Here is an 11,819-nt window from a genome sequence, read left to right as displayed (position 1 = left end):
GGGGGGGGGACTCTGATGGGAAGGAGGGAAGGGCTGTGATGTGAAGGGGGAACTCCACATAGTTTTTCTTTTGCTTTTTACCATGTCGTTCCCACTTCCCAATCCATACCAAACCACCCATCTAGCATTAGATTTTGGCGCGGGGGGACCACATGTCATTTTTTACATTTACATTTTAGACTGGGGTGCCTGCAGAATACTTTTAAAGGGTGCCGTGACTGAAAAAAGTTGAGAAACTCTGGTCTAAGTCAGCGGAAGAAAGAAGCTAAAAAAAAATATGTAACTAGCAATAAATGGTCCAAGAAGTACGAGTTTTTTTTAAAATTTGCAGCCTTCACATTTCTCTCACCACACTTGTCCTTTAAAGTATTAGTCTGAATAACCACAAACAATAAAGAAAACCACACGACACATATTTATGTCTTTTACATCCAATGCACAAAAAAAATTTGGTTACTGTTGAAATAAAGGCGAGTTAGCTATTGAAACATCTGGTCAATCTATGTAAACGAGCAGTATTTGTGCGAGTAAGAATGCCAAAATCTATACACTCCTACATAATAAGTCACAGCTAACGGGGAGCTACCATCAAAATGTCTTATAGGGCTTTTGTTTACTTTTGAACTGTTGCTCTCCCCATACAAGTCTATGGCAATGCAAAAGCAGCTGAAGCAGGTCAAATGCAGGTTAACAACACTGAAATGAATTCTGGATACTCTCAGAAGAGTCTCAAACGCATGCCAAAGGGCGCTGCATTTGGCCACTGAAGCCTGTTGGCACAGGCCCTAAAATGCTTGTGGCAAAGAACAGAAGGATGGTGGCACCCACTCACCTTAGCAGCGGAAAGCTCCTGGGTAAGTTCCTGGATCTTCTGTTGGTGTTGTAAAAGCAGCTCTTGCACAGCGGCCAGTGTGGTCTGGAGTTGGGTTACTGGAGGACAAAACAGCAAATAGAGAATAAATGGCGACGGTCTGGGCAAGGGTGTCTCAGACACCAGTGTTCTCACAGTGACAGTGAAGTCACATACATTATAGCAAATAAAACAAAAAACATTTGCCCAAATCCACAAACGTGCCACAGAAATTCAGCAGTCATTTGTTTTTCCACAATAAAAGTTCATTTATTAATGGAGCACTGTAATTCCAGTACATGCGCTTTCAGGGGGCCGCACAGGGCCCCCTACATTCTGAGCCTGATGAGGGGGACCCTGTGCAGCCCCGAAAGCGCTTGTACTGGAATGACAGTACTCCATTAATAAATGGACTTTTGTTGATGTCACTTAAATGGTGTGCTGGTGAAATCCTTTTGAAAACTTGTATATCTTCATGGCGCCATCCGTGGTCACTACGAGCACCAACCAGGATTTCAAGGAACATCTTATACCGGTAAGGAGTGCAGCAAGACCCCTATACACTGAGTGGCCAGTTTATTATGACCACCTGACGTGTGTAGGCAAATTAGCTATAATTTGGCGCTGAAGTTGCTAGAGGGCCAGACCATTATAAATAGGGAAGCAGGTTCTACGACAGTAGAAGTGATTTGTTTCTGAAGATACGGGGAAACAACGCGATGTAACAGCCTTTGAACGTGGGATGATTGTTGGCGCTCGGAGCCATGGAGCGAGTATCAGCAAAACAGCAGAATTCGTTACATGTTCAAGAGGGGCTCATTGTTAAAGTGTTTAAAGACCGGACTGTCAGCCGAAAATCTGGGTCTGAACGTGGGAATTGTGGCCGTCAGCGACTAGTCAATGTTAGGGCAGAACGGGGGAGGGGCAAGACTGATACAAGACAACAGAAGGGCAACAGTGCCGTGTCAGATTCCTCGCATCACCTTTCATCATCTCGTGAAATCACGAGGCGGCCCAACCAAGTACTGATGGGGGGGGGTCATAATAATCTGGCCACTCAGTGTATATTATTTGTGTTTCACATTGTCGCAGACCCTGATTTGTTGAGCGCAAAACAAGCGGTGCTTTAAAAGGGACACTAACACCTTGTCCATCTAGAGCAAAATGATAGTCCACCCTCCAGTGGTCACCAGTGTAAAATATCTGGTGCTTCCAGGTATGGGGGAGCATGTGACCACCTGCCTTGATGCAGTGCTTGGGCCTAGAGGCCAATCGCTTTCCCACAGTAGGATCCAAATGTATGTTACACAAGATGTACTAAGATGTTACATTAGAATAGAAAGGGGGAGTGACTGTGGGAGACAATGCATTCATATATTTTGGCACTTAAAGTGACTCGGTCAGGATGAGACTAAAGGAGCAGCCACTTCTGAGGCCACCACTGTAAAACAACTGGTGCTTCTAAGTATGGGGGAGCTTGTGTCCTCCCTCCCATGATGCCGAGCTTCGGCCTAGAGGCCAATCACTTCCACACAATAGGATCCTAATATATTTTGCATAAGATGTACTAAGATTTCAGGTTAGAATTGCAAAAGGAAGTGACTGCAGCAACTGTCACTTCAGAAGTTACTGTTACTTCATGCTCTAAGTATGGGGGCGCATGTGTTCTCCTCCCATGATGCAGTGCTTAGGCCTAGAGGCCGATCACTTCCACACAGTAGGATCCTAATGCATCATGCAAAAGATGCACTAAGACTTCAGATTAGAATTGCAAAAGGAAGGGACTGCAGCAACGGTCACTTCAGCAGTCGTTTTTATTGTTATCGCCTATGGTCATAAAGGTTTCATTCACCAGTGTGTAGGGGCTGTGGCCCTTGAGAACAGGAGGTGTGTTGAAACCAGTCTAGCACCATGTGTGGCAGGGGCATGCTTGGCTTTGTAGTGCCTCCCAGGCTTCACAGCTACAGGTTGGGCAGCATTAGTGTACTACAGCTCCTCTCCATCTCTCTCTCTCCCCGCCAGCCCGGGGATTTATGTTCTTCCCATCTAATCTCTCCCCTCCCCTCTCATCTGTGGGATTTGCAATGTATCACTGTGGCGGAGGGCTGACTGGATTGAGAAGTATAGCCATGTGTGTCCCTTATCACAGACAACCATTTATCAAGCAGTTTATCTCCCTGTATCTCCTGCACTGCCTCTGTTTTATCCATCTATCCTCGGCTGTCATCTGTGTGACAGAGGCCGCCAGGGGGGCCTGACAAGACACCGAGACAAGCAGGGCAGTGATCAGGGGAACCGGTGCTGTGTGGAAAGCACGGTAACCCCTCGGCTCTATACAAAAGAAAGATAGTCCCTTAGGATTCGACAGCCTTCCAGTCACCGCAGGCTGGCTAAAATCACAGAACACACAATCACACACCCTCCTTGTCATGGGGCTGGTCACAAATCTACCTACAATAACATTTTAAGGCGAAATGAAGACATTCCTTTGTACATTCTTTGGGTTTGGCTACCTCGGTTACACAATTGCAGAAAAATGGAAGGTAGATTCAAAGGATAAAATACGTTTATTTTTAGAAAAAAATTATTCGGGGTGGATCTGATTACTCAGAACACAATGTTTTAATTGTTATGTCTAAGTGTGTCATAAATATTTCACAACGTAGCCGTGGAGCAACTTTTAGGAAGCAAGTAAAAATTGGTCATTCAAGAAGCACCGTGACCTAAAAAAGTTTCTCTCCAGCTTAAACCTTTTTTTTTTGGATAGATCAGGGAAGGGAAGTTAGAATCCCTGTTTGTCTTTATTTTTTTGCCATCTGTGGCCCCCATTCAGGAGATCTTCCCCCACTTCCTGTCCCAGGGACAATGTTACCAAGGAGACAGGAAGTTAGAGGAAATGTTTCTAATAGGAGATACAGTGACAATGAAAGCACTTTGTTTTATTAGTACGGTGGGAAAAGGTTAGGGGACCTTCAATAGTTTTTATATTTCGATTGTTTCTGAACTGTAGATTTTCGCTCACTTCCTGCCGCAGCAACAGAGTACAAAAATCCTTCTTGTCCAGTAAAAGACACAGGAGTTCAGATACAGTCGGGACAGCCAAAATCAGCGCAACTGAGGGGTGGGAAAGACAATAAGAACCAGTAACAGGCCTCACAAAGAGGGCCAGGGACCGCCAGCAGATACAGTCGGGACATCCAAAATCAGCCCAACTGAGGGGTGGGAAAGATTCTAACAACCACTAACAGGTCTCACAAAGAGGGCCGGGGACCGCCAGCAGATACAGTCAGGACATCCAAAATCAGCCCAACTGATTCGTGGGAAAGACAACAACAACCACTAACAGGTCTTACAAAGAGGGTCGGGGAGCGCCAACAGACACAGTCAGGACATCCAAAATCAGTCCAACTGAGAGATGGGTAACACAATAACAACCATCAACAGGCCTCACATAGAGGGTCGGGGACCACCACCAGCCCATTAGCCACCATAAGGACCAACACCTGAATCTGAAATGGATAAGGTGGAACCCACTTCCAGACTGGGAAACACGACCAAGGGACGATGCGGAGAATCAACCTGATGCTCCAGACCAGGACAGAGAAAGTCACCTCCAGCGTGAGATGACTCCACACAGAAGGAACTTATTATTATAATACAGGATTTATATGGCGCCAACAGTTTGCGCAGCGCTTTACAATATAAGGAAGACATTACAATCACAATACAATGCAAGACAAGATGGTAAGGAGGGCCCTGCCCCTGAGGGCTTACAATCTAAAAGGGAGAGGGAAGTGATGCTTGAGGAGGTAGCTGTGTAGGAATGAATTGTTTGAGAACGTTGAGTGGTTAGGTTGAGGTTTGTTTGCCCGAAGAAGGGACAACATGGTTCCGAAACGTCGGAACACAACATCTGACACAACTATGGTCAATAAAGAAGATTGTCAAAGAATTTAATTGGAGTGCAAGTGACTTTCTACCGATTGCATTCAACACAGAAGGAAACGTCAAACACGAGCCAGCGAAAAGTTAATCAACCAGAACCCACCAAAATCAAGTAGAACAACAAATTCCCAGATAAGGAACACAGACCTACAATCTGATGTGGTCAACAGAAAACACTGCGGACTAGCACAAGGAACCCGGAGGGAACCTAGTACAAAAAATGAAGTCCAGGAACTGAATTGAAAGGCTAGTATAAAATTGGTTAGACTTTTCACAGCAGAGCTGAAGAAACTACGTCCATCCTCCTAGGACACTAAAGAAAAAAACTGACGCATGCTGGGTAGGGGTAATAATGTGGGCTGGTTTACACTTGTTCTGTTCGTCAGTGTCCAGTCCTCCTGTGGGTGGCAGTATAACCTGACTGCATCTCAACTCCTGTGTACCTCAATGGACAAGAAAGAAAAAAAAAAAAAAGAAGAGAGAGCTCTACATTTGCTCCCAAAGCTGGTGGCAGGAAGAGCTGTCCCCATTCGCACCCTTTCAAAGCAGCTGTTTTATTACCTCTACCAAGCAGATCTTTTTCAGACAACCATAAACTGACTATAGCTGCCCAAGGACAGGCGGCATCTGTATGACACGGCAGGTGGCCAAAACGGGACGCCTGCTCTTACTAGAGATTAGAAAACCTCCATAATTTCTTATTTTAATGTATACTTCAATGTTTTTCTTTTTCTTAGTTTGTAGCGGAATACTTCTTCATTGTTTACATTATTACGCCGCATCTCTCAACGCAATTAATTATCCGACGCGTCTACAAACCCAGGGCCCGTTTCTGTAGGTCTCGCTGCCAGTGTCTTGCCATGCCTTGGAAGGCATGGCAGAGGCTGTAATGCGGCACAGACTATTCCCACATCTTGACACATGTGCGCACACCTTGCTGTCACACCGAGGAGTCTGAAGCCAAAACCTCCCATTACACTAAAGGGCTGTCACTCCAGTCCCCTTATTAATATTCCAAGGTTGGGATCCTTTCCGTAAAAACATAATTAATTGAGGCCGCAGCGACAGTAAACAAGCAATTTTAAATTAAACCGAAATGACGGCGTCTTCATTTGCAAATGTGAACAGATTTTGTGAGCAGATAAATGAAGTCACCATGTCTATGAGGGTGTGTGTGAAAGGGAAGGGGGGGGGGTGCGCCTGGTGTGCGCGCAAAGCTGGGATGGAGTCGTTAATCGTTACCTGTCTGCGTGACGCTGCCACTCATCTCCGAGACGCTGGACTCGATCCGCTGCAGCTGCTTGCGGTTCTCCTTGCTGCCGATGATTAGCGGAAGCAGGTATCTCTAGAAGAGGCAATGACAGCAACATAAATATGTAGATGTAAATTACAGGCTTGCTTTTAAAGAAGAATTCTGATCTAATAAAAAAAAATAACTGCAAGGTATTGTTTTATAATGGGGGGGTTGTGTACTACCTACAGAAAACTGATACATTACATGTACATTAAATTTAATCTAGTGTGAGTTCTAGGTTGTCCACCGCAACCAGATTCCAGAGAGCTCCTCACATGTGCGGTGGCTGGGTCTGTACCGTGCAACCTTCTTTCTATTCGCATCCAAATTCAGTCCGAGGCAGATTTAAATGTCATGTTTGGCTGTTAGGAACCTATTAGCAGTTTCAGAAAAGAGCTGGTCGCAGGTGTGTTTGGGAACACCTTTCCCACAATACAAAAAAGGTCTACAAAAGGGGTTCCCAGAACACCAGACTGGTAATAAGAGGGAGTGGCCTGGTTTATTTGTGCTATGTCTGGATGAAAAACTATAACCCTGAGTACAGCAGGCTTAGTTTCCAGCAGGCATTTAAGTGCCGGACTTTGGTGTTTCCCTAATAGAACTCGTCTTTAAAGAAGATTTCTGGAAAGAACTGCTGTGTGTGTATCCAACACAAACTAATCCTAATGTCATCATTTGATTACCTCCTGTTTATGATGCTCTGAGCCTCCGGGAGATACATGTGCATGAATTTTAATTTTAGCTCAGAGATTCAACCACCGAATCTTAGCTTTGCCTGCTTTGGTCCTTTACGATCTATGCTGTCAATCAGCCTTTCCTGGTCCCCCCCCGTCAACACGCTAATGCTTTTTTTAAATAAAATACTTCCATTTCATATCTTAATTTACACACAATTACATGCTCACTGGGCCTGTCCACTTTTCTATGCAATGCAGGCAGATCATGGCTGGTTGGAGGGGTCAGCAGGATGCTGTTCATAGATATTTGAAAACATCACAGCACCCTGCCTCATTACTCCTCTCAAGAGCCCTCAGACCTGATACTGAGGGCTCTTGAGAATGCCTTGATGGGTAGGTGACAGCCTGGAGAAGTAGGCATTCCTAGGCAGCTTATAAATGCATGCAGACTGTCCCACATAAGATGCTATGCTTCCATGATTGAAAGAACTGAACTCCAATGAATGAAAGGCTCAGGCTAGGGACATGCAGGCTGGGGAAGGAGGAGCGACATTGCTGGAGGCAGGCTCTATCTGACTTGCTGCAGCTTCTTATGAACACTGAGAGTAGCTCACAGTGTTGCAGTGAAATCAGAGGAAGCAATTTCAGGCCAGAAGAAGAGTCGGTACAACTGTGCAAGACTGAAAGGGAGGCCGGAGGTCAGATATGAGACTGAAGGGGAGGCCTGAGGTCAGGTAAAAAACTGAAGAGAAGGCCGGAGGTCAGATATGAGACTGAAGAGAAGGACGGAGGTCAGATATGAGACTGAAGAGAAGGACGGAGGTCAGATATGAGACTGAAGGGAAGGACGGAGGTCAGATATGAGACTGAAGGGAAGGCTGGAGGTCAGATATGAGACTGAAGGGAAGGATGGAGGTCAGATATGAGACTGAAGGGAAGGATGGAGGTCAGATATGAGACTGAAGGGAAGGACGGAGGTCAGATATGAGACTGAAGGGAAGGACGGAGGTCAGATATGAGACTGAAGGGAAGGCTGGAGGTCAGATATGAGACTGAAGGGAAGGATGGAGGTCAGATATGAGACTGAAGGGAAGGATGGAGGGCAGATATGAGACTGAAGGGAAGGACGGAGGTCAGATATGAGACTGAAGGGAAGGCTGGAGGTCAGATATGAGACTGAAGGGAAGGATGGAGGTCAGATATGAGACTGAAGGGAAGGATGGAGGTCAGATATGAGACTGAAGAGAAGGACGGAGGTCAGATATGAGATTGAAGGGAAGGACGGAGGTCAGATATGAGACTGAAGGGAAGGCTGGAGGTCAGATATGAGACTGAAGGGAAGGATGGAGGTCAGATATGAGACTGAAGGGAAGGATGGAGGTCAGATATGAGACTGAAGGGAAGGATGGAGGTCAGATATGAGACTGAAGGGAAGGAAGGAGATCATATAGAAGACCGAAGGGGAGGACGGAGGTCAGATATGAGACTGAAGGGGAGGACGGAGGTCAGATAGAAGACTGAAGGGAAGGTTGAAGGTCAGATATAAGACTGAAGGGAAGGACGGAGATCCGATATAAGACTGAAGGGAAGGCTGGAGGTCAGATAGAAGACTGAAGGGAAGGACGGAGGTCAGATAGAAGACTGAAGGGAAGGACGGAGGTCAGATAGAAGACTGAAGGGAAGGACGGAGGTCAGATAGAAGACTGAAGGGGAGGACGGAGGTCAGATAGAAGACTGAAGGGAAGGACGGAGGTCAGATAGAAGACTGAAGGGAAGGCTGGTGGTCAGATATGAGACTGAAGGGGAGGTTAGAGTCCCGCTTTAACATAGATCTAAGCCCACTTTTTTTCCCCCCAGTTTTGGATAAAGGAGAAACGGTTTAAAACATCTTTTAGTTTTTGTTTTTTTGTAGACTTGTAGTTGTCCCATTAGGGAGATTTCCCTTCGCTTTCTGTCCCATATACAAAACAGGATATGAAAAGTAGACATGTAACCCAGCAAAACATTTGTTTCTTTTTGGATCCATTTCGTTTTTATCTCTTTAGTTTTTCGGATCCGAAATTTGATTCAACGGCCAAAAAGACCCATCTGATTGGCCACAGAACAGTCACATGTCCGAATTACTTACATTTTGATTGAAATTCGGGAATGGACTTTCGTTAAACGAGCATTCGGATAAGTTCGCATTCGGACGTGTTAGAATTCGGATGCAAAGCCATTCCAAACTAAATTAAATTTACATGTCTAACGAAAAGAAATCTCTCGAGGAAATCCCTCCAGAATTAGGGAAATCCTCCCTCCTCTCAAAAGTTGGATTTTCCATTAGGAGAAAAGGACAACAATAAAAACCTGACACGGTTGCTCGCCCTTCCCCACTGTATCCAAAACTAAGATTTTCGAGCTCTTGATACTCTTTTAGTACAGCAAACAAAACGGCCAACCAGAATTTGCTTTGGTAGTCAGACCATTACAAGATGGGTCCTTTGGTTGTTAGGGGTCATGGCACCTGATACAATTTTGATCTGAATAAGGCCAATAGTCCACGAGGAAGTCCAGCACTGGGATTAAACGGGGTGTACAGGGAATAATCTCCGGCCTGGTAAGTGTGTTACTAACTGAGCTGCGATTTTAGAATTGCAAATAGGCCATATTGTTAACAGCTTTCCAAAATTGTTTGATGGGTACGCTAAACAGTTTGTTATAATAACATTTTGCTGGTTTTAATTAATGTTAATTCATTTTTATTGTATGCAGTCACAATAACTTGGTATTAAGCCACGCACGCTCGATGCCAAACCTCAACTGAGGATTCTTATTGAGAGAATGACTCGCGAGCAGAATTATCAGAAATAGAACCAAATTACGGAAGACTGAAAGTGGCCGTTCGTGCAACGTTCCTGATCTGCATATGTCCTGCGCTGGCCAGCAGAATACGGGACTTCTGTTGGTCTTTCCTAAACACTAATAACAAGACTACCGGAAAAGTTTGTTTCTGTGCAGAAATAGATTTCAACAAGTTTATAGCTGGTGCTGACTGTCGAGAAAAGAGAACAGAAAATATAAGTGGACATGTGCAGCCAATACACAATTTATACAAAGAGTATCACTACATTTGCTTTGTGCATTTTAATGCGTGAAAGCATTCTGCTAAAATAATTCAACTGCTTACAAACAAACCTGCTGGCTGCAGTTGACATTGGGCCTCACACGGAGATGGACACTGTGACAGCTAAAGCCGGTAGGCTGCAGCTGTCACTGGGGATTAGAGTGTGTAAAGAAATGATTGACAACATTTAGAAATTTGATCAAGAATATATTTCTATTTTTATATTTTTTTGTTGTCCATTTGTCAGCTTACACCAAAAAACACACGCAGGGTATTTATTAAAACCATGTACAAAATAAAAGCCGCATATATCATTATTTATTACAGGTATTTATATTATTTATACGGCACCCACAATTTATGCAGTGCCTTGCAAGGCAGAAGTCTTGTCCTGCCTTTCAGAGTAGTGACAGAGTCGTTTACTAGTCTACCCCTCAGCCCACTTATACTCATCATGCCCACTAACCCCAGCCACTGTTCCTCTACAGTCTGGATATTTGCAGTGGCTCCAACATAGCAAAAGAGCGGCAGGGGAGGGTGGCAAGGGCAAGTATAAGTGGGTCGGGATGGGCTAATGAGGGACTTAGGGCAAAGTGACAGATTTCCCTGAATTCAGCAGAGACATCTTGAACCTTGATTCTCCAAGAGAAATAAGGCCACTGGGATGCTCCATCCATGCAGGTTGTGTCCTGGTTGGGATTCATATCGGGTTCCCTAATATTGCCAAGGCAGAAGTGCTAACCACTAAGCCACAGTGTCCTTAAAAAAACAGTGTAAAACTATTCGGGTAGGCAAGTTAGTCAGAGTTATTGTCAGAATAGTATTAACAGGTCACCGGCACACACACAGATGAATTCATGTCTCTTCGATATGTTTATGAAAAATGTCACGGCATGTCATTAGAAGCTGAAGCTAGCGTTTTGGGAACCTCGCAGGGACCCTTCATCAGAGCGACACGCTAGCTTCAGCTTCTAATGACATGCTGTGTCATATCGTAGAGATATTGAATTCATCAGTGTGTGTGCCGGTGACCTGTTGAGACTATTCTGAGCTTTGCACGGCGCCATCTGTGTGATCACCATAAGCACCACCACCATCGGAAGGTTGCGGACCATAAGGAGTGCGGGTGGTTCTTGGAAACAAGAGTTATTGTCACGGTAAATGGCCTATACTGATAAATGTGGTCTGGGCATGTAGCCTTCAATGACCTCTATTCATGAAGTGAGTTTAAAAAAACAAAAACATACAATAGTAGCTCCCAGATCGCTAGGCCCACGGATTTTCTTAAATATCATACTTCCTCCCAGAAACTTCCCTTAAAAATGGCCTATCTTCTCCAGCCACTTCAGTTGCAGTTTGCAAATTTTCTTCGAGACTACAGGTACACTTTATTCTGCTGATTTATTCTAACTTACTGCAGGAAAACATGAAAAACCTGTGATTTTTCTCAAGAGAACTAATGGCAGCAAAAGAAGTAGAGTAATAATATACATGATTAATCACATATTTTGGGTGTAGCTTCCATAATGGATTGCGCAATAACTGGGATAAACAATAGCTGTTTCGACAAACTACGTTATATAAGCACTGAGACACACCATGGTGGAGAGGTCAGACGTAAGCTTCTTGAATTGGGTCCCCCTCTACAATGAGTTATTGGTGCATTGTTGGTTGTTCCATGAATCACACAATACCATATTAATGACCAGTCATCAATAAACTAAGTGGGGATTGCTGCTTCTTTCACTAAAAGAATCTATATAGGCATGATGAAAAGTAACCCCCAAATCTCAGACTCCCCTTCTAGATGATGTTCTTGTGGTGAGAAAAAAGCTTTTATTACTTCCTGTGACATCATCACCCAGATTGAAAAATGTTTGCAGTGGCAGCTGCTGGGAGGTCAGTACCTATTGATGTAGGCACGTCACCCCCCCCCCCCCCCAACGA

The 11,819-nt window shown here is 44.6% G+C and overlaps 1 protein-coding gene across 1 annotated transcript in view; it reads right to left on the bottom strand.

Annotated features, from left to right (window-relative positions):
- Window positions 1-11,819, bottom strand: part of PEX14 (peroxisomal biogenesis factor 14) — a 117,932-nt gene that overhangs the window by 4,165 nt on the left and 101,948 nt on the right. Inside the window, exons 6-7 of the mRNA XM_018559036.1 lie at window positions 6,038-6,140; window positions 833-930 (exon numbers count right to left, since the gene is read on the bottom strand). Of these exons, the coding sequence (XP_018414538.1) occupies window positions 833-930; window positions 6,038-6,140 (201 nt within the window). The remainder of the gene's footprint in view (window positions 1-832; window positions 931-6,037; window positions 6,141-11,819) is intronic.

Source organism: Nanorana parkeri, unplaced genomic scaffold, assembly GCF_000935625.1.
Source record: "Nanorana parkeri isolate BGI_ZX_2015 unplaced genomic scaffold, ASM93562v1 scaffold376, whole genome shotgun sequence".
Classification (NCBI taxonomy): domain Eukaryota; kingdom Metazoa; phylum Chordata; class Amphibia; order Anura; family Dicroglossidae; genus Nanorana; species Nanorana parkeri.
This window is presented reverse-complemented; position numbering and strand designations above follow the sequence as displayed.